The following is a 23,976-nucleotide window of genomic DNA, read 5'->3' on the forward strand; positions in this document are numbered from 1 at the left end:
ATTTGTATTTAAATGTACTGGTCCTCAACACCCAACTACCCTCCTCAAAGCCTACAGTGAGATTCTTTGCCTAAGACCCTTCAACCCCCCCCGGAGAAGGCTACACAGCAAAACTGCCAGAGCAAATACAGACCCCAACATTGAACAGGACTGATAAGGAGGATAGTTTATAGGGAAAACTGTGCTCCTTACTACTCCTTACTCAGAAACATTAGAGCTGCCCTGGGACTGGGGGAAGGGTGTCCCCTGGGAGTGACCCTGAGAAGTGACAGCCAAGTTTGAGATATCACAGACCGAGACCAGGAATTTTCACTGAGGGAGGAGGGCAATGGAAGAAGGTGGGGACAATACTTCCTTTACTCCTCCCCAGGGAGAGGTTTAAATTACACATAACAACGTTGGAAGGGGCTGGGGGGAGGAGTGTGGAGTGTGCTGAGAGAGCCAGGAGTCCTATTCAGTTATTTCCCTTGCGTTGGGTTCTACAACTTCTTTTACCCCCCCCCCCCAAAAAAAGAACCAATTCCCACTTCCAACTTCTTGGTTTTATTTATTTATGTACTAGACGGAGGAATCCTTTTCTAGCATTCCGATTGATCAGATGGGAGGAAAACTGGGCAAAAAGTCAGTATGAGCCAACAAAGTTAGTTTCACTCTTGGGAGAGGGAAAAGAGAAAAAGGAGGCTTCGCAGATGGGAAAAGACAGGCCAATTTGTGGATAGGCATAAAAGGAAGGTGCTGGAACCGGAGGCCTCAATTAAAGCAGCAGCTGCCCCTCCCACCTCTGCTTCTGCCACTGTAAGGTTGTGTCCCGTCAACTTCCTAAATCTAATGACCACTTGTCTTCACACCGTTCTAGTGTGTCCTCTCATGCACACTTCCCACCCGGCCTCACCTCCGTCTACTCCATGACGCCCCTCTCACCCTTCACAACCCCAGAGCCCAAGATCATAACTCAGAAAACAGAAAAGCTATTCAAGAACTTTCCCCCATTCAATAATGCTGATTTTAACCAGCAACCTCTCTCCCAGAGCGCTTAATTGGAGTGAGCCACCAGAGAGATCCAAGAGGTACTTCCATCCTGTCTTCTCTTTCTTTGAAACATCACCAACTAGTACAAACTAGTACCCTTACAGCAGACAGTACTAATTTCGGAAATAATTTCTTTCTTTGTTTTAGAGACAGGGTCTTGCTACGTTATCCTGGCTGGCCTCAAACTCCTGGGCTTGAGTGGTTCTCCTGTCTCAGCCTCCAGAGTAGCTGGGACTATAGGTGCACCTGGCCTTTCGGAAATAATTTCTTAAGATGTTTGGTCTAAAAATACAAATAAGCCCAAAGTAGATTTAGATGAATTATCCGTTACTCCTTCCCTTCTTCCCTCCCTCCTTTCTTTCCTTCCTTCCTTCAACTAACATTTCTTGAGCATCAAATGTACATACCAAGCTCTGTGCTAGGTATGCAAAGATGAAGAAAGCATGGCCCACTAGGAGTTCACCATCTGCAAGGGGAAACTTACAATCTCACAGACAACGGGACTGGTCTTGTGGGCCACCCTCTTTGAGAGCACCTTGTGGGCTACGTGCTACGCTGCTTGATCAAGAGCTGCCCTAAACCTCCTTCATTTTCTCCCAAAGGTGAGCAATTTGAGGACAGGATCCTATGTTGCCTCCCAGGTAGATGTACCTGGTAAATGCTTTTTAAAGGGAAGGAAGGAAGAGAGGAGAGGAGGAAGAAAGGAAAATAAGAAAGTAAAAATTCTCTCTGGTAAGCGTAGTAATGAAAATCTAAAAATTAATAACAGGATAAAACCAGGTGTGGTGGCTGCTTGCTCCTTGCACTCTCCGTTTTACACGTGTGTCCCAGAGACTGTCCCTCCTGGGCTCAGGACCCGTGTGTCCTCTGTGAACCAGTCACAGGGACGACGGTGCCGGCCACAACCACGGACGCCATGAAAAACGGACCCACAGGGTCTCCCAGCTGAGGCTGCCGGGTCAAGTCAGGAGAAGACAAAAAGAGGGGCCCCACCCCCTCTCGCCCTGCGACCCGAAGGTCAGAGAGGGTGGGTTCCTGACTAGGCATGGGACACTCTTCCCTAAAAGAAAATAAAAGTGAAAAAGCAAATCTACAAGACAACTGCCTATCGGAAAACTCTCAAATGTCCTAGCATTCCAGGTTTTCTCCTCTTCTCTTAAGGATTCAAACCCCAAATTCCAAAGGGAGAAGCTAGCTGCACTGAAAGTGTATGTTAAGCAATCTTATGCTTCATTTTCGCAAAAGATAGAATGTTCACACTTCTATTACATAGCACTTACCCAGCTGGAATACAATGTGTCTGTTAATACCTGTTTACTCCCAGTAGACTACAAGCTCCTCAACGACAGAAGTTTTGCTTTATCCCTCTTTTTATTTCAGAGTCAAGAATAGCAAGTAGTCAATAAGCCTTAAGAAATGAAATTTTTCCTTTTTGGATAAGCATATAAAACACTGTTTCAATTCAAAAAATGCTAACTGAGTATCTACTAAGTGCTGGGCATTTAAATCCTGATAATTATTTTCAAAAAATTCAAAGTGTAATAAAAGAATTAGATAATAAACCAATAATTATAATAAAATCTGGTGAGTGCTGTGGAGAGGTTATGTGTAAAGGGCCATAGTAAAACATGTAATATAATATTTTATCACGTTGTTGAGGACAATGCCCATTTTATCACTAGCATCTTCTCATTTGGAACTAGGGAAGAAATTTTGCCTAGGGCCCAGTACCAGGAAAAAAAAAAAAAATTTGTCTTCCTCTTAAACAACTGATTCATTTCCAATTCAAAATATTTTACAGTTTGAAACTGCTCCTATTTCCCTTTTTTGCTCTTGCTACTAGGAAGCACAAAGTCAAATCTGTAGCCAGCCTCTCCAGGATACAGAGTGAACGTGGTCCTACACTAGTTTGATCCAAAGAGACAAGTCGCTATTCCCTTACTAGCAAAAGGCCTGAGAAGTTCACAATGAGAAAGGATCTTATGAACGCAATTTTACATACTAACATTCCCTTGCATTTTATTTGATTGCCCTACCTGAATTTTTTCTTCCAATTTACTCATTTATTTAGTAAATCTCTTTGTATCACTCTCACCTTTTGGTAAGCTTCTTGAATTCCTTTTTGAAATGAGACAAGTAATAAATAAATAAGATACATATTAGTAACAAGTTCTGTTGAGAAATAAAAGAGAATTTTATTCCCCGAGTACACAATCATCCCCAAGAAATGGAAAATTCATATAGCTATAAGGAAAATAACAAGAAGAAAATATAAACACAGGGAAAATGAAGAACTGAAAATAGACGTTGAGCTGGGACAATACAATTAAAGGTGAACTGGTGAATTTATTTCCTCTTTCTTTTGTAAAATTTCCTTACTAAGGTCTTCTTAATAATATTGATAATAATATTACTATTAACATTATTATTAATATTGTTTTCTCAATAAAATTATACATAGGCTGCCTTGAATTCTATTTTTTTTTCCTTTCCAACATCTGGGGTGAAGGTCACGTGTCACCATCACAACTTCATGCCACCCAGGTCCTGCGTACCAGGCTGCTCTCTGGGCCACCACCACTCCTCGGGATGTGCCCCCCTCGAAACTGATAACACCCACTTATCACAACGAGGAGCCGCTGGATGTGCCCTTCTGACCACGGTGGCTCCGTAACTGGGGAGATGGGACTCAGGTCTCACCGACGAAGCCTCCATCGGCACCACGTGGGATCGCAGGGGGTGGTATGACAAGGACAGCGGGCCCAGGAGGGTGTGCGAGGACACGTCACCCTGCTTTCTGTGCCTGTCAAAATGCCGGGCTTCTGAGAAGGAACCAGAAAAGGTGCCACAGACAACAGGGGGGGTCAAGCTTTAGACCACCCGTGAAAGTCACACTCATTGCCTAAAAGAAATCAGGTGGATTCTAAAGAGAAAACAGGCAGAGGCCTAATGGAAATCAGGAAAGAAGCCCAAGGTGAGTGTTAGATGTATCCTCTTAGGTTTTGCAGCCTACCACAGCCAAGGGAAAATTAAATTTCTGTACATGAGAAACAGGACCAGAAATAAGCAGAGCCAAACAATTTGTTATTTAAACAATCGAGTAGTAGTCCCACCTAATTTTCTTGGAAGAATCACAATTTGAAGGGCTGTCACTTGATGGGAATGAATATTTTTGTAAAGAAAAAAAAAAAAGAAACTACATATAGTAAAACTTACTGAATAAAATCTGTTCCACCTCAGCCTCTCATTAGCTGTGTGACTTTAGGGAGGTCCATTAAACTCTCTGTGTCTGTTGGCTCGGCTTAAAAACTGCAGCAGTAATAGTAGCTGTGTATCTAACAAGTGCTTTTTTATATGCATTACCTACTATTACGTGTGGACAGAAGAATTCTGGGTGCCACAGGAAAGTATGAGACATCACTTCTGCTGACACTTTCTGCTCAGCCTCATTCCAGAATGATCCACCACCGCTCCCCGCCCAGCCTGGGGCCCAGAGCACTCTTGCCTTGAAATCACTCGGAGGACACAAGTATAAAGTAACAGCTTAACCGTATACGCTGCCTGCTTCCCTTCCTCAGCTGACAGCCAGGACAGACGGACTGTGCGTGTGTTCCAAGATCCAGAGAAGCCCCCGGGGCTGGCCTGTCCCAGTAACTGGACTGAACAAGCTCCTAAACCAGTTTGATCCAAAGAGACAAGCAGCTATTTCCTTACCAGCAGCAGGGCTGGGAAGGCCACAGTGAGAAAGCCATCACCCTGAGTATCATAAACCTTCAGGAGACAGGCGGTCTAATGGCACCGGGCCCCAAAGAGCATTACGTTAACCCAGTGTCTTCTAGCAGCACGAAGGAAGAGGAAGAAGAGAGGGGGTAGCTATGGTAAGGGAGGGTATGAATGTGAAAGATGAAGCTAACCATGAAAATTTAATTTGTTAAAAAAAAATGACTAGAGAATGGCAGACAATGCACAAATTGTCTACATGCACTTACTGAATACATAATAAATGTATGCATGAATATATATAACTATATACTTGCACCATGATAGAAATTAATTCCAGGTTCTAGAAAGCTTCATTGTGTTCGTCTCCCTGCTAGCAAGAACCCTGGAGCACAGAGGTAAATTCCACACTTCCTCTCAGCACTGCTTCAAGGCAGAAGCAGACCATGTAGCTTAAGCTGCCCAGGTGAGCAAATGTCACAGAATGCCTATTCAGCGGGTGGTAAATTTCAGCCGTCCCAGGGAAATGCCAAGTGGTCTCAGGTCACAAGTTTGGCAAATAGCAATTTGGGGGTGGAGGGGCGGGCAGGGGTGAGTGGGCTCCAGTGGAGAGGAGGAAAGGAACAAAAGAGAGTGAAAAGGAGTAGACAGAAAGGAAATGAAAGGGGTTGAAGGAAAGGCAAGAAGGCCAAATATGCAAGGACTCAAACAAAAACATTTCTCAGGCTAAGTAAAAAACTGGAACTCTTTGATGCAAAGAAAGCATGCTTCTGCATGCATCACTCGGGGTGGCAATGAACTCTGGTTCAGAATGACCTGTACAGCTGCACCTCTGGCTCTAAGGAACACAGTCCTGTCACGGACACAGGGGCTCAGAGCGTGTGGCAGCTGCCCGTGTTTCAGTGACTGTGACCATGATTGAGATTCCTTACTGGGCTAGAAGCTCCTTGAGGGTAAGGGCCACAACTCACACACGTTTGTATTCCTCAGCCTCTTTCATAACACTTCATACATAGGAGAAGTTTCATAAATGTTTGCTAAAGCAATGAACAGACCAAAATAGAAGACAGATTCTTCAGTCTCATCACGTCCTCCAGACGGTCTAAAAGAAAAATGTTTAACTGGTGTTTCTAAAACGAAAAAATAAACCCAACCAGGACGACGGGGATTCATTTTCAAATGTTTCCCTATTCAACCCATGGAGGATAAGAGTTTTCCCAAACATCTCCGGAACAGATGATGTTCAAAAATATTTGGTGAGACTGCCTTAAAAACAATTAAGCTTCTAGAACCTCCACTTATGAAGGGCAACATTCAGGAGGCGACATTATAGGTGAGAAAATATATTCCTCGGGATCTTGATGAGACAACCAGTCTTTGCATAGTCATGCCCAGATGGAAGCCACTGAGGAGCTCTTTCTCTCCTTAGCACCGGGATAAGCCCACTAGGAAGTCACCAAAACATCCCAGCCTAGAAAGAGAGGAGTCAGGAGAGTAAATGAGCAGGAGAGTGGGGGTGACCCAATCAGGAGCAGAGGGAAGCAATTATTTCCATTTTTTATTATCACCACTGCTGGTACGATTATTGCTGCTCTTATATTTTAGCTGCAACATCTGTAACAGTCAGAAGAACACGTGAACTCTGAACCTACATAATAACCCTTTCTCCTCTCCCCTAGAGTTACTAAGGCTGGGAAACTCATCCTGGGAAACTAGTGGTGGGCCCGGTTCTCCAGCGTGGTGGATCGGAGACTGGGCTGGTGGAAATTGATAGAGGGAATCAATGCACAGATTTTCAAAGTGATGAGGGAATTCAACCTGCCTGACTTCTAGCTCTCCCACATTCATGCAACAGAAAGTTTCTGGAGGGTCTACTGTGGGAACTGGTGCTTGTCCTGGAAGGCTGTAACAGAGCAATAATAGGACAGCACAAGAATCCATTTAAGAATAATAATCACACATCAAGAACATCTTTCCTAGTGTAACTTTCTAAGAAGAAAAATAAAGTAATATGGCTCAGGCATGTGCATGATGACAGCCCCTTCCTGCCTTGGCTCCAGCAGGCTGGGCGGGGGAGGGGAAGCAGCTATGCAGGCATGGGGAGGGGAGGGGCAAATACTAGAATTAATTCTCTATTTTCTGAAGAACGCAAAAAGAAGGCAGCTTGAGGACCCTTTATACATTGCTGTGAGACAAAACGAGCCGCCATCTAAGAAACTAGGTATGTTTGAAGACCCCAGACCTTCCTCAAGTGTTAAAGAAATCAGACCAAGCTTAGGGAAAACAAATGTCAGTGCTGTTTAAAGTACATCAAGGTTCTTTGGGTTAAAAATCTCCCCAGGGGAAGATGACGCGCTCCCTTGTAAGGGCCGAGAGATAGGGAAGACGGGAAGGTTTCTGCAGAGATAGGGAAGACAGGAAGGTTTCTGCAGTAACTCCGGATTATATTATTTAATTCACTTCATTACCATAAAGCAACAACTGGAATGTTTATGGAACAGTGCTGAAACGACACAGGGCCAACTAAGAAACGAGCTGCAGATTCACATGCGTGCGTGTGAACGCGCACACACACACACACACGTGCTCACACGCGGCCTTCCGAATCTCACTTCTGCAAAACCAGCACCCCGACGCGCGCACAGCGCGGCCCCCGGTGCACCCCGAACTCGCGGCTCCCGCGGGGGAGCAGCCCCGGCCCGGCTCCCCGGGGTGGACCGCGCACACCGGGCCTCTGCGGCTCTGACGGTGACAGTCCCCACCCACACCGAGAGGGGTTTAATAAAGGGAGTCTGGCTCCCGAGAGGGTGTTTTCCCCCCGGGGGCGGCGGGCCTCTCCTGACTACCCTGAGGTCCGAGACAGGAGCCGGGGGAGAGGGAAGCAGCCCGGGGCCAGGAGCGCAGCGCCCGTGGGCGACCAGGGCTTCCCAGGCGAGGCAAATGGACATGATGGAAACACAAGCCAGCCCCATGCCGAGGACACTGGACTTCGCGGCTGGCGACGCGTGGCCTGCGCGGGTGGCTCGAGGCCGGGCCGCGCCTTCTGGAGCGGGCGAGGGCGCGGGGCGAGGGGGCGCAGGGGAGGCCCGGGTGCCACGCGGTGCCGGGAGGCAGGGCGGCTGCCCGGGGGTGGCCGGGCGCTCCCCAGCGAGCCCTCTGCGCTCATCAGCCGATTTTCCAAGGGGCCTCCCCGCGCCCCCTCCTCCGAAAGGGCAGTGTGCAGGCTTTTGCAGCCGGACCCCAACGCCTACGGGGCCAGGGCCCAGCATCGTTACCCTGCTCTGAAAGAGGCCCCGCGGCTCAGCCCAAGGCCACGTTGCCGGGCACCGGCTTCTCCACTGTCTTGGCTCCAAAAGTTTCATTTTGTGATGCATCATCTCCGTAAACTCCGTCCACACGACTTGGATTTCTCTTTTCTACCTGGTCTAGGCGAACAGCCTCTCTCTTCTCTTGGCGTTTTTTTTTTTTTTTTTTTTTTTTTTTTGTGCTGGTGGTGGTTTTCTTTTCTCCTTTCCCCCTTTATGGGCCTCAGGACAAGCTACTTTAATTTATTCCTCGCACGATGCGGTTACTTCTCCAGCCTTTATACTCCGCGCGCTGTGCGGGGCCTCACCGCGCACCCGCACCCCCAGGACATTTCCCTCCAAGGGGCTGGGAATTACAGGCACCCCGGCAAGGAGGCTGCACAAAGGAGAGCTGTGCGGTGTCGCCTCCTCTTTGTTTTTAAATGTTTGTTCATGTAAGCAGGGTGCAGGCCCCAGAGCCCCTGCATGCAAATCGCAGGGAAAGGAATTAACATCTGCACCCCCATGCCCACGGAGGGCCCTTCAGGGTGTGTGGGCCCGGCTCATCATTGCAGCCTCCGAGAGTCTTTCTTTGTCAGGGACAAAAAATAAATGCAAAGTTTCAATTCTACTAACAATGGTAATTATGAGCAGCATTCTCTTACAGTGACAACACTGTAAGTTTCAAATCACCTAAAGCCCGCAGGTAAACTCACTGACTACCTTCTCTCTCTCTGCCCCGACAACACAGGCCACTGTGTAAACTGATTCCTTTGACCTGCTGGCAGATGCAACCTGTCTCGAAGCCAGCCACATACACAAACTTTGCTCTCGCACTTCCTGACCACACTTTCTTAGGGAAGCCGAAACATCTTTCTAAATATCCTCACTTTACGTTTCAAGAAGCCCCACGGACAGGTAGGGGGGAAACAAATTATTGCAGTGACTGGGCTGAGGCAAATGGTCAACAAGTAACTCCAGCATTTATGGTGATTCCAAGGTGAAAACCAAACCTCTTTCCTGACTTCCTGGGTTCTACCACATGAACTCAAAAAGGTACACTGCACTTCCCATCCTGCAACCATAAATCTTTCTATATTACAAAAGAGATTTCCAGTCTAAAATCCAAAAGCTACAAACGCATAGTATGGAAACAGTATTTGCATTCAGTCACAATATCAACAAGGTAGACGAAACTGGGGCTGGCCTCCAACTGGCCTTATAAATGTGATGCTGAATGCTTCAACAATAAAAAATTTTTTAATTCCACTTATTTTTTTTCCCTCCCAGTTGGCCTTCTCCCATTCAACTTGATTAACTGAAGTAGCTTTCACACCACCATGGCAGTTTTACAGGACTGTTTAGGAAAGATACTAGGATTCATAGGATAGACTACAACTGCCACAACAATGAAAAAGAACTTCCTTTTATAAATGTTCTACGTGCTTTCCCTTCTGTGAACCTCAGCCTTGGCAGGGATCATGTTGGGGCTCATGACCTACGGAATGTGGGGTCAGATTAGTGGCTCTCTAGAGTCACCCATTCCACGGACATGGAAACCTGAGGCCAAGAGGTTAAATGGTGTTCTCAAAATAATATGCTACCGCAGGGGCAGGTGGTGTAAAGCCTCAGAACTCCAAAGGCAGGGTCCGGCAAACTCTTGCCACACCATGACGTCTTCTATGCTTGTTCCATTGTGTTCTTGCTGAGAAAAACAAGGTGACTGCTTCGGCCCGCTCAGTCTATTTTAGGGAACATTTCAGATTTTGTTAAGGATAGAGAAACAAAGTATGAAATGAAGAGTTAGGGAAAGAAAGAAGTAAAAAAGAGAGAGAAGGAGGTGGAGAGGAATCACCCCATCCTAGCTCCCATCAGTGGCCTCAGCAGGGTGCAGTGGAAGTTCCCTGCCAGAAAAAGATGCCTCAGATGTGCTTTATTCTGGAACGTGGCTATCCATCAGGAACCAATTTCAATGGCCACAGAACTACCAGATCAAGTTTGAGTAGGGAACAACCATGTGTCTTTCTCAGAGTGTAAAAACTATGCCAAAAAAGAAACAAAACAAAGATTTATGCCAGAACCACCATTCTACGGCTGAGCTATCCAATATGGTAAATCCTAGCCACGTGTAGCTATTGAACTCTTGAAGTACAGCTAGGCAAAATTAAGATGTGCTGTAAATGTAAAATACACAATGGATTTCAAAGCCTTAGCACAAAAGAAAGAAGAACGTAAACTATTTCATTACATTTTTATGTTTGTTACATGTTAAAATATTTTACATATATTTGGGTTAAATCAAATACATTACTAAAATTAATTTCACCTGTTACTTTTTAATGGGACTACTAGAACATTCAAATCATTAAGTTTAAAATTGCAATTTCAAGACCTTAGCACAAAAAAAAAAAAGGAATGCAAAATAGCTCATTGATTTTTATGCTGACTATATGTTGAAATATTTTAGATATATCTGGGTTAAATAAAATGTATTATTTAATTTCACCTGATATTTTTATTTTTTTTTTTTACTTTTTTTAATGAAGGTATTAGAAATTTAAATCATCAAATTTCAAATTACATGTATGTTCAATGGACAGCACTGTTCTGTGGGACACTCTCCCCAGGACTCTAGGGTCGGGAGAAGAGGGTGTAACAGTGCTGGGATGCTTTTTGCTGAGCTTTGCCCAAGACAGACAACCATTTAACATAAAAACAGGGTCAGGAAGCATGTCAGTGAACCTCTAAAAATCCTAGATAGAACCAGCAGAAAACTCAACCTGAACAGACAGGGCTGAACTGATGAGAGAGGTTGTCAACACCTCTATGGTCACCTACTGCTATGTGGTTTCAGAAAAATAACAGTAGTTGCTATTTACTGAGCAAATTCATTGAACTATGTGCTTTATATTATTGTCTTTTTTAGTCCTTCAAGCAACCCTACATAGTAGGTATTCTTATCTTCACTGCACAGATGAGCAAATTCAAACTCTATTAAATAAACTAACTTACTGATGTTACACAAAAAGCTAGGATTTGACCCAGGTTGGTTTGACTCAAAGTCCATGCTCTCTCAGGCTTACTAGCTTACTATTCAGAAAGGTCTCCAATCTTTCTCAAAAGGGTATTCCTCTTCAGGAAACTTTCACCTGAAATTCCAGCATTAGAGATTCATTCCTTTAACTTACTATTTTTCTCTTTAAAATGCAAATAGTTCTGACAGAGCTTTCACAAAAATCTTGATCATGCATACTTCAAGTCAAATAAATTTCCCCCAAATTTTTTTTCTTAGAGTAAGAATTGACCAAAAGAAGCAAAAAACACAGTGGAGTCCTAAATATGGAGAAGACAGGTTGCCGAGTGGAGAAAGAGGTTGAAGGAATTGAATGCTGGGATTGCTAAAGACAAAACTTAGTGCCATTTACGGTATGACTTAGAGTGCACCTATCACAGTCATCAAATTGTATACATTAAATAACGTGCAGTTTTTTGTGTATCAACAAAGCTGTTAAAAAAAGAAAAAAAAAGAAGAAGAAGAATGCACCTACTGCAGCCACTGTGCAAAACAGTGTGGCAGTTTCTCAAAATCTAAACACAGCTACCATATGAGCCAGCAATACCACTCCTATAACCAGAGAAATGAAAACATATATCCACACACAAAAACTTGTATGCAAATATTCATAGCAGCACTATTCATAATAGCCAAAAGGTGGAAACAAACTAAGTATCCATAAATTGATGAAGAGATAAGTAAAATGTGGTATATCCATACAATGGAATATTATTTGGCCATGAAAAGGAATGAGGTACTGATACATGCTACAGTATAGATAAACCTCAAAAACATGCCAAGGAGAAGAAGTTAGTCAAAAAACATCAGATATTATATAAGTTTATATATGTGAAATGTCCAGAAAAGGCAAAATCCATAGAGATGGAAAGTAGATTAGTGGTGACTAGCGGCTAGGTGAAGTGGGAAATATGGACTGATTGGTAATAAGTACTGGGGGGTGGAGGGGGTGGTGATGAAAATGTTCTAAAATTAGATTATAGTGATGGGCTCACAACTTAGTGAATGTACTAAAGACCACTGAACCATAAAGTTTAAATGGGTGAATGTCACAGTATTGGAGATGTATCTCAAGAAAGCTATAAAACATAATTAAAAGGAATAAATCTATTAACATATCAAGGCTGTCCTTATGACAAAGATAACATTTTTCCTAAATAAAGAACATATTGGGAGGCAGAAAAAGGTCAGGTTGCCCTAAATTCATTTTGTGCTACTTTTCCCTGCTTTGAATCCTTGCGAGTTGAGTGGATGGGCCTGTGTGTCTTCAGAGGGAAAATATCTTTAACTTTGATTACACAATGTCTCCAGTTGCTGAGGCTAAGAAAACATCGTCACTAACATAGGCAATTCTAGCTTTTCCGGGTAGCGGTTGTCCAGTTTGTAGGTGATTAAAAACCTTTGTCTCTGCTCTTACTCATTGTCTCCCCCTCCCCCTTCTTCCAGCCTAGTCCCAGACTTTTGGCCAGATATAGCTAATTCTTACTTTAAGAGAATGGCAAGAGAAACAAAAGCAAGCAAATCTTAAATTCAGCAATTTTTGTCTCTTTTCGGCATAAAATCGCAGTCTTAGAATTGGCTCAGTCTGTAGGGACCATCTGGTGTAAGCCTCTCTCTTTCATATAAGAAAACAAGGCCAGAAATAATAAAAGCTAGCAGTTATTGACTGTTTACTCTATGCCAGGCACTGTAATTTACATGTCTTACCTCATTTAATCTTCACAACACCCCTCTAAGATAGATTCCATTATGATCTCCACTTTATAGAGAAGGAAAATGAGGCACAGAGAAGTTTTATAACTTGAATTAGGTCACACAGCTAAGTGGTAGCAGATCTAGGATACAAACCCAGGGAGTCTGGCTTTAGAGTCCAAGTCCTTAACTGCTACTAGTTTAATTTCTCCTAAAACTATTTAAGCCATTTGCCTGTAACATTGTAACTACTTAGTGGAAGGTGCAGAACCACCGTGGAAGTGAGACACCCACCACAATACCCACTGAATGAGAGAAGTTTCAGTGGAAGATGTAAACTACAGCCTAAACCAAAAAGGATGAATTTTCCACCCGTTGCAGTCTTGATTTCCACTGATAATTGAGAGATTGAAAGAGAGCTGTCAGAGGTAAGAAGACCTTCTGAGAAGTCACTACTGACCTTATTCTGCCATAATGGGAGATAGGTGTTATAATCTTATGACAGTCTATTCCTACACTTTTTTTTTTTCTGGGAATCATTCTGCCAAGTTCTGAGAAGTGACATCTCTGAGATGCAGATGGGGCAAAAATGCAACCAGAGAATTTTCCTCATGAGAAATGACCGACTACCCCATCATTTAATTATTGACCAGTAGGTGTATGTTTCTTTGGCCTGAAAGAGTTAATGCATTCACATACTGTGACATGAAATAAGATACGAATCCTTAGGTAATTTTTATAGAAAATACAGCATCTTTTATTTATATAGCCCAGAGAGCTCAAAATACTTTGCAAACAACTCACTGATCCTCTATTTATTTTATTCATCAATTATTATATTCTTTAAATCTCACCATACCATTGCAAGTAGGAGGCAGTGGAGCCAAAATTATTACATGCCTCCAACCCAGGTTAATATGGCAACACAAATGAATGGGTGCTTCTCAGGGTCACATGAACATGGCGCCATCTTTGCAGCTGGACCTAGGAAACTGCCTCTATCACGTGGTGCTTTCAGTGATTTTTTTTTAAAGGAAAAGCAATAAAAGTATATTTAGATTCACTTCACCTGGTTGAAATATAACAGCATCCACCTAAATGAGGTTTGAAACCAAAATTAAGGATAAGCTTTTCTAAGGCATACATGTAAACTTGGTCTCAAAAGAAGCCAGGGTTATATTTTAAATTAAAAATGAAAATGTCTTCCTATTTAAATATGTTCAATACCTACGTTTGGGTTTGTTTGCTTGTTTGGGGATATTTTTGTAATTTTGCCAACAACAACAACAACAAAAAGTTCATGATGTCAACAGAACACAGGAGCAAAAGCGTGAGAAGAGGCCTGGCCCCACCAGTGAGCTAAATACACAAGCTGGCAATGCCCCCCTCGGCCCAGAGCGTGGCCTGGTGCCAAGCCTGGAACCCACACCCCACTCCTCCCGGCTCAGCGCCCCATAGCTCCTGGGTCCCAAGCTTCTCTCCACGTTTCCCCTCTCACAGATCCACTTCCAGACTTCTCAGGGTAACCTGAATCTCCCTTGTTTCCAATCCTCACAGACACCCCCACTGTTGGAACAAATGACACGAGATTTCCCAAAATCCCATTCTAGTAGCTACGACCACACTGCTCTTTGCACCCTCCACTCCACTTCTGAAAAGTCAGAATTTTTCTAATTCAAGTAGCAGACTAAAAATGGAGTGCACAAAAGTGACAGGAGAGGGGGCACATTTCTTGTCACAGTTTATCTTATATTTTGTCTCTTAGAGTCATATTATGGTAAGTCTGTAGGTTATAGCCAGATCATAGTAAATAATATAGAATCTAACCACATTACTTCTGCCTTCTGCACACTGGGGTCCCCGAAAGGTAGTTATCAGGTAAAACTGACTCATAGTTTCCCTTCAATTGCCCCCCCTTTTCTCTCCTCAGCCCCTTCTACCGGCCCCTTTCGCCCCCAAAAACAAAACAAAACAAAACAAAAAGGACCCAATTTTTTAATTTTCTCATCAGCAAGAAAAAGTTTTTGCATTTGCCAGCTGTGGATGGGCTTCTACGAAAACCATTCCTGCCACTGCAACCTCTGAAAGAATCTGATCAGAGGCTGCTCTAAATGGTCTAAAGTTATTTCACTCTCGCTCTGTTCAAGGCCTAACGCCATCAGAGTTATTTCCCTACAGTCTTACAGCTCCTTCAATAATGCCTCCCCCATACATGCAAAGACACACACAGATACACAGACACACAAATTATTCTCTGATGCTTTAAAGGAGAGAGGAGAGCAGAAGTCCTATCATGTGATTGCTATATTATAAAGAAGTGGCAGGCAAGAATACTAAGGGAGGGTGTCAAAAGTGAAATACAGTAGTAGACTTAAAAAAAACACACACTGCAGTTCTGTGATGGGGGTGTTAATTGAACACAGAGAGCAAAGGAAAGAGAGAGAACAAAAGGGTATTAAGGAAGCAAAAAATAATTTTTTTTTTACCTCCTCCAATGATTTGATTTAACTTCAGTGCAGACAATGCACAGAGGAAAACTGGCTGAAAAGTGCCATATATAGCTATTACGTTCTAAAATTAAAGACTATTCACAACAATCGCAGCTATTCAATGCTATCTATAAATATTCTCCTTAGTAAATGGCACCCAATATGTTTTGTGTTTTCCTAATTTTTAAACCTGCATGATTTTGACATAAAAGTTGAAAAAGAGAAATGTTGAAAAATACATTCAAGGTTTTTTAAAGAAATGTAACATGCCTGAATTTTCTTCTCCTTTTCTTCCATCCCACCAACTCCATTACTACCACATATACACGTAGGTAAAACTCAGCCTATTGTTAATATGTCAGAAGACAAACAACGATTCTTAAAATCCAAAAGAAAATGTGATACTAAATGGTCCGAAACTCTAATTAAGTCTCTCTATTCCCAGAATGAGCAAACAGATAAAAGCCATATCTGAAATACATCACTATAGGTCTTAACAGGGTTTTTCTTCCTGCTGTTTGAGATTTGTCACCCAAGCATTTTGCTGGCATTCTTTCTCCTTAGCATTTATATATAAAAGCAAAAAGGTATCAAAATAAAAACTTACCCACAGGTTGAAGCAAGAAGACACATGGTTTCTTTTTTTTTCTTTAATATCCCCACAGTAATTTCTGACTTAAATACCCATCAATCAACTGTAATTTAGACGGTGCTGCCTACTTCGGGTGGTGTGTGTGTGTGTATGTGTGTGTATGTGCTATAAAGTTCCAAAAGGTTGATAAGACATTCTCAGCTAGTTTTCCTATTTACTGACTTCTAAGTCTTCCAACTATAAAATCATGAGCAAAAGCAAGAAAAAGCAACAAATGAATGCAATTACCAAGCTCCTCTCCAGAGTTCTCCCTAGGTGAGCCAAATGTGTGAACTTCCACATTAGGATACAAACAAACAAAGCCCAACCTAAATCAAGAAACCTCTAGAATACTTGAGATGGAAGCTCAAAAACACTCATTAAGTGCAAGGAGGCTTGAAAGTCACAATAGGAAAAGTCCCCAAACAATTAAGGAATGTACGTGACCTGATCACCCGAGTGATCTTTTCACTAGCTCTGTGTCAACAGGGGGGGAAAACCTCCTGCAACTTTGCAGCCACTTTGTCTCTGCGACACATGACACGTCAACTGCACGGAAGACACGCTGGCAGCAGAATGAGGAGGGTCCCGCAGATCCAGAGTAAGGCAATAATCGCGCTTTAGAATCAAAGGGTCCTTTTCAACACACCCCGGCTGACTCCTACCTTGAACACAACACTCAGCGTTCCAGGAGAGGTTTCTTCCTTGCCCTCAATCCTTCCAACTCACAAGTTGGAGCCTAAGAGAAACGTAGGCCTTTTTTTTTCTTTTCTACTTTCACCCAAAGGTACCCTCTCCATCCAAACTGTATGTGTGCACGAGCGTGTGTGTGTGTGTGTGTGTGTGTACGTGTGTGTACATGTGTGTGTGTTTCCCCCCAACAAAGGGGCCAATGATTCTTCTCACTTTCAATTTACATGACTTGATAAACTATTTTTAAAAATATATTATTTGAGACAACAAAGAAAAACTTAATTTAGATATTTAAAAAAAAAATCCAAAAATCTCCAAACATTAACTATGTTGACATAAAATTCAAAAACCAAAATATGAAATCCAACCATAAATTACACCTTTAGAATGTTATTTTGACCAATACGACTGCTTCCTGTCATCACACTTTAGCCACTGTGAACAAGGAGCAAACTCTAACCCACACCTGAACCGGATCTCCATCCACCCCACCTACTTTGATCTACTGCCTCAGTAGGTTTTAATTAGGAGACTGGAATTAAACACTTTGACCACAATGTACATTTAAGTGCACTCACAGGCTTCCTTTCAATAAAAATCTGACAGTGTCTTTAAACACAGAGTCTCTTTAGTCCGGATTATCACGTATGCTTTTATATTTTGAGTCTACATTTTATGAACCAAGATCAGCAAGAACTCATACTCGATTAGAAACAAATTTCAAGGAACCAAGTATTCAAAGTAAATAAGCATCCGAGATCAAAAAACGGAAAAAAAGGCAAAAAAAAAAAAGAGAGAGAGAAGAGAAAATAATATATACACCTAGGTTTCCTTCTCTGGGCTAATAGAAAATAAAAACCCTAAAAAGTGTGACAAACTGAAAAAAAAGCTCTTTTGATATTTGTACACACAATCCATAAATCTCTTAAAGGACGTCTCACAGCAAAAATAACGCAATTCACAGCTCTGCAATAAGGTCAAGCTTTGGCAGGGCAACCTGGAAGACTTAAAGGTCTGAACACCCCTTCTCAGGTGCTTTGTCTAGGATGTTCTGCACAACACAAATAACATTCAACAAAGGAGCTGCTTACTAATTTTATATGCATTTCAAGACCCAAGTCATTACGTATTCAATCGACAGTCACATCTTGAAACTATTTATTTTTGAAAAGAGAAACAGAGAGCTTGCAAAAAGAAAACCACCCTGCCTGCCCTCTCCCCCCGACCCCCCGCTTTTTTATGTGTAACTATCAATGTATATCAACTGGGCACGCAATCATATTTATTGTCACTTTCATTCATGTCATGCCCTTGCTTATATGGTTTAGATATGAATTATTGACTGTTACACTCCTTGTTGTAAAAAATAAATAAATAAGGAGGATGTCAGGTGGTCTGCACTGCTCTGGAGCCAGCCAGCGCGGCAGAGCCCGGCAGAAGCTCCCACTTCATGTAACCACCCCGTCCCTCAGCTTTGTGCCCCGGTTTCCGATGGCCTTCTCAAATCTTTCCTCTTGCAAGGGAGAGATTTACCCACTTTGGAAAATTAAGGATTAAAATAAACAAACAAGAGGATCTTGCTAAATGTCCTTCCCAGAGCATCTGTTGTTTAAGAACACCTCTGATTGATGACTGCTATTTTTTAATTGTTGCTTTAAAATTTAAATGCCCTCCTGGGATGTGTTATAAGTGTGTTAGTCCATGATATGAGGTCTAGAAAGTAGAAAAACAACACAGTGAGTGATCTAATGGCATTATACTCTCCTAAACCCAACGATTCTCCCTGCTATGAAATCACAGGCCACTCAAATACCGATAACCTAATGTACAGCGCTTCCCACAAAGCTATTTGACAACACTCTCTTTAGAGAACCTTTAGTCTGCAGCTTCTTTGTAATTACAAGAAAAAAAGGAAAGGAAACGTTAAACAGTTTAGGACCCCAACCCCTGCCCAATTCCAAAAAAAAATGGAGTTTTAAATATGGGCCAAAATATATTCCTTCAGGAAATGAACTTTTACTTTCATATTTTTCCTCCAAAGACACACCATTCTATCAATTTCCCTTCAGAACACAGATTTTAGCCTGAATTGCAAAAAGGCTGGGAACAGAATGAAGGAAAATAAACCAGTAATGCTTGATAATAACTGTCAAAGAAACTTGACGCTTTCTTTAAAAGAAAGCAGGACGAGGACTTCCTATTGGAATGTGCGGTCAATCCTGATAGTATTTTCATTCTGAAATCTTAATATTTAAACAACAGGTTCATGATTGCTGGTAAAGTGATTCAATTGGCCAAAGAAAATGCTAAAATGTTGGAATCTCATTCCTACCTGTTTTTTCTTTGATTTCACACAACACATTAAACAAGGCAGGCTTCATTCTGTGGCAGTTTAAAGCATGTTTTCTGCAAGAAAGAAACAACAGTGTGATAGCTTAGCTGGACTCTCAAGATCAAACTGCTGATAATGCAGAGGGGAAAAATCTGAACATTTGGCCAAAATTATACACCAAGCATAACTCTGTGGCATGCTTCAACTGTTTTTATGACTTAATATACAGAGTCCCACCACAGAAAAAGAAATAATGTTAATTAGCAGGGAGAGAGTAGGGACTTAACTACAGAACAGAACTAACCTAAATTATGCCCATTGAGGGAGAGTTGAGTTTTTTTTTTGTTTGGTTTTTTTTTTTTTTTTTTTTTGGTAAAGTAGTTTAATCAAAGTAGAATTCTTAAACCAATAATTCTACCCAGGACAATGAACACAGCATAAAGGCAAAGGCAAGTTTTGGATAATCTATGTAACGACCACAGCCTAGGAACTGTCTGCCTCTCGGTCTGTGTGTTTTCAAATTTAATTCATCCATGTGTTCGAATTCATTCTGCAGATGCCCCTGTATTCTCATAAACACAAGATGCTTGAAAGGTCTTCTGAGTAGAACTGTCAATTTATAAAATTTCAGTCCCCAAGTTAAAGAGTATGGAAATGCATTGCCAGGGGGCAAACATACCCATATGGGGAATAAATTCATTTCTCTGTGTTCACATTATGCCTCTTGTGCACACGCTGCTTATTTGCAGGTGTTGAAATTCAATTATTTACAATTAGGACCTTGCACCCATTGGGGAAAAAATAAATACAATTTTGCCTTTTAGATTAGTGATTTACCTGGTTCGTGTGTGTGTGTGTGTGTGTGTGTGTGTGTGTGTATTCAGAATGCACTTGAGAAACAAAACAATACCTTTCCTTCTATTTTATTATGGAATCACTTAGCAGAATGATATTGTTTTGGAAACAAAATACAGATCGTATCAGCTATTAGTTAAGGGAATTCTGTTTAACTAATATTAGTGTGTAAAGATAAATGGAAAGTTCTGGCACTCAAAACACATGCAATTCTTTTTAATCCCTTTGAAAGTTAAAAAACAGACACATCCTCATGAAGAACAGAGATCAGAAACACGTTCTATATACTATACAGCAGAGGAGTAATAAAGTCAAAATTCAGGACTATTAAAATGAGTACATGCATTATTGTATCTAAAATACTAATGGTTTACTTCATAAATAATAACTATGCATTATGAAGGTGTGCCTAGGAAAAAGGAAAAAAGGACACAATATCTGCTAAGTAGAGTTACATTGTTTAACCAAAAAGAAAGCTTAGGGTTGATTTAGTCAGTTCTCATGGGGTGGGAAAAAAAACAGATAGAAAAGACTTTAATGTATTAAAGAGCTTTTCTAGGTCTTTTAAAATATTTTCATTAATTGTATTCTTATACATAGGCCCAAATGCAAACAAACATTCTCAAACAGCTTTATAAAAATATTGCATTTCCATGGCACAAAAATGAAGCTACAGAAGGAGAACTGAAAATTTCCCCCAAATTGTATCTGATCTCTCTCAGCATCTAGGCCATTAAAAGGGGGACTCATCAAGCCAGGTTTGCTCCCAGTTTCACAAATAAAGAGAGGGGCTAAGTATCAAAGAAGTAGTGAGTATCTATTCTTACTGGCCCTTCCACTTCACAAACTTGCTATTAAACCAGTTTCTTGCTATGTCTGAGTGTATTTTTCTAGAACAATGTAATGGAGAAATCTGTTCCAATTCAAGAGAATTGCCAGTGGAAAATCTTCCACTTATCATACCTATTAGTTTTTCTTCAGATAATAAAATGTGAAAAGAACACCAATTAATTTTTAAAAAATTTTCCCCTATTTAAAAAAAATTAGAATAGTTCAAATCTTTGAACATTTCCAAGTTTTCGAGCACCCGGAAACCTTAGTACTTTTGAGTTTACATGTTGCATGTGCTTGCAGCTAAAATTAAGAGTGTAATTCATAACATCTATGCTTGTAGCTGCTTCCTCTCGTTTTCTCAACTCAAATTCTCATGTCCCTTAGACAAAAATATACATCATGATGTCTTCTCCATATAACTAAGTCAGCTGAGGTTTAAGGAATTGTGAATGTAAGCTCAGAAGATTTTCCAAGCAAAAAAATAAATTTTAAAAGCTACTTCGGAGACTTAACAAAGCTGGGTAATTGTATAGATAGATGTGGTCATTAGATTTTTTAAATTCTTCCTTTCAAGTTCGGCCTTGGGCAAGCTGTTTAGTGGGTTGTCACTTAGTCTATGTTTTATTTTGAAAGAGAATTTGCTGTAAAATCCCAGAGTGGAGAACTATATACCTGGCAGTGGATTCAGTTGAGAAGCTACACAGTTTATCATGTTTCCTTAATGAAAAATCTTCATGTCCTATAGTATTGAAATACATAAAATTCCTGCATGCTTCCATTTCTAAGCAGTCTTGAAAGAAGTATGGGGGGAAAGGGCATGCTCGATTGTTGTCCCCTCACCCCTTTTTAAAGGACCATACATAGCTGTCTGTGTCACGGAAGGTTTGTAAACCGATTCAAATTAGGAGACAATAAAGTTAAACTAAAAATCTGAGTCTCTTAAACCTAACAAATATGCTTAAAAGCAACCTTACCTTTTCTTTCTGTTAACTTTTTTTAAAAAAAATCAGAATTAAGTGAATGCAAAATATTTTCTGGATAGCTGATAACTACTGACAAAGAAATACCCTGCTTTTTTTTTTTTTTCTTGTTGTTGTTATGTTGTATTTGGGGGAGGAAGGGAAGGGGGAAAGATAATTATTAATTTTGGACGAGTAAGTCAAAAAAGAAAATCAAACTTAGGTGAGGAGCCAACTAAATTTGCAAATAAAGTGTTCTCGGGACATTTTATTTTGTCATGGTACGGAGTCCCTCAACAAGAAGGCAGGCATGCAATGCTGCTCAAAACTTGACAATTCTGCTCTCTCTTGGACTTTTCTAAAGCAGTAAAAAGTGCCCAGGGCCGCTTCTGGATCAGTCGGCAGCATTTGCGGCGTGTGTGTGGGTGCACACGAATTCCTCCGTGTTCACACACACACACACACACACACTGTACACACGGCCACGGCTCGGCACGGGCGATCACACTTTCGATAACAACACTCCTGCAGACTGGACTCCTCCGCCATGCAGTCGCTTGTCAGAATGGGAGAAGAAACAACATTTAAAAAGAAAGCGCCGCGGCGACTCGGTTCCCATTGTTTCCCCCGGCGAGAGGGAGAAAAACACAAAACCCCAAGAAAGGAGAAGCAAAGCCTCCATCTCACCTGGCCTGCGCCTCATCCAAACTCTGGTCCGTGATGGTCATGATCTGCTGCAAAATGTCTCCGATGTCCTGCTTCCTCCCGCCCTCCCCCTCGGTCCCCGCGGCGCCGTCCTGCAAGTGCTGGGACAGGCCGGGGTGCGCGGCCATCCCGACCCCCGCGTGGGAATGCATCAGCCGGGGCTGCTCGTCCATCGCGAAGGCTCCGGCGCCCCCGCGCCTCCTCGGCTGCTCCTCGGCTCGGCTCCGGGAAGCACCGGGGCGTTTTATCCTTCCAGCCGGTCTTCCGATCCTTTTCAGGATAAACAGAGAAGGGGGGAAAAAAAAAAGAAGACCAAAAGAAAAAAAAAAAAAAAAAAATCCCTTTGCCTCTTTAGAGGAGGGAGGGAGGATGGGGAGCGGGGAGGGGGCGGGGGCGTCGAGGGGTTGCGGGGCGAGGGTGGGGAGAAGGGCTGGTGGGGAAGGCTGTCGACTCCCAAAAGCAAGAAAAATAAACCACCTTCCCACTTGGCGGAAAGAAATCAGAGCTGGCTTGGGGTGTTCCAGTCCGGTCTCCTCGGCAAGGCAGGAATGGGCTCCCGGCGCTTAAAGCTGTGGCTTAATCCTTTCGCAAACAGGCATCGATCGGGAGAAAGGAGAGGCAGGCAGGGGGATGGCGACGCAAACTTTGCCCCCCGCCCCCCGCGGCCCCCCGCCCCCACTCCGGCCGGAGCGAGCTCAGAGGGGGTGGGCTGGTGCAGGCGCCAGACCCCCCGGCCGCGGCGGCAGGCGAAGCCCGGGCGCTCGCCTCCTCCGCGTCCCCGCAAACTCCGGCGGCCCCGCCAGCCTCCTGCTTTTGTTTAGCTCGGGCTCAGGACTCCAGAAACATGCACAGAAAAACCACAGCCCGGGAGGAGGAGGACGAGGAGGAGGAGGAGGAGGAGGAGGACGAGAAGGAGGAGAGGGGAGGGGGCGAGGGGAAGGGGAGGGGGCGGGGGAGAGGAGGAGGAGGGAGGAGGGCTCCCGGCCCCGCCCCCCTGCCCTGATTGGCCGTCGCAGAAAGGACGGGCCCCTCCTCCCCCTCCGTCCTCGCCGCGCCTCCTCCCCGGCCTCCTTCGGCCCCGCCCCGCCCGGCGCCCTGTCAATCAGCGTGCAGAGGTGGGCCGGGAAGGAGGCCGAGCTCAGGCCGAGTCCCCGGTCCTTAAAGGTGCAATGGAACCGTGGTGCCAGCTCGATCTGTCCGCTCCCACTTTCCCTGCGGGTCTCGCTTAGGTGGCGTCCTTGAGGAAAACGTGGCTCCACTTAAATGCAAACGTGTGAAATTAACGTGCGAGAACACAGACCGCGTAGGTCCTCCCTCCCACCCCTGGTTTTCTTTTGCTGTCTGTAGCATTGCTATTTAAAACTTGGTTCTTTTAAATGCTTAGACCTCAGGGAAACTGCTGAGAGCAAAAGTTTGTCAGCACGAAGTAGTTATGAAACACAACCGGGCTGTTAATATCATTAATAATGTTCTCTAATAAATGGCAAATGTAATAATAGATAAATTTTTTTCAGGGAACCAATTCTAGCACAGTAGAGTTAAAAAAAAAAAGAATACTAAACTGTCATTTTTGTTGCATGAAAACTAGATTATGAACTATGAAACTGAATAATGCTGAAGAAAAAAGATTAATAAATAAGTTCGCCAAAAGAAACCAATTCAACATTTCTCTCTCTTTCC

The 23,976-nt window shown here is 42.8% G+C and overlaps 1 protein-coding gene across 3 annotated transcripts in view; it reads right to left on the reverse strand.

Moving 5' to 3' along the window:
• Positions 1 to 22,946, reverse strand: part of PBX1 (PBX homeobox 1) — a 272,094-nt gene extending 249,148 nt beyond the window's left edge. For all 3 annotated transcript variants that reach the window (XM_069480911.1, XM_069480912.1, XM_069480913.1), the window contains exons 1-3: positions 22,774 to 22,946; positions 22,279 to 22,566; positions 18,944 to 19,017 (exon numbers count right to left, since the gene is read on the reverse strand). In XM_069480911.1, the coding sequence (XP_069337012.1) occupies positions 18,944 to 19,017; positions 22,279 to 22,469 (265 nt within the window). In that variant the 5' untranslated portion in view covers positions 22,470 to 22,566; positions 22,774 to 22,946. The remainder of the gene's footprint in view (positions 1 to 18,943; positions 19,018 to 22,278; positions 22,567 to 22,773) is intronic.
• Between the last annotated feature and the right edge of the window lie 1,030 nt (positions 22,947 to 23,976).

Source organism: Eulemur rufifrons, chromosome 8 (assembly GCF_041146395.1).
Source record: "Eulemur rufifrons isolate Redbay chromosome 8, OSU_ERuf_1, whole genome shotgun sequence".
Classification (NCBI taxonomy): domain Eukaryota; kingdom Metazoa; phylum Chordata; class Mammalia; order Primates; family Lemuridae; genus Eulemur; species Eulemur rufifrons.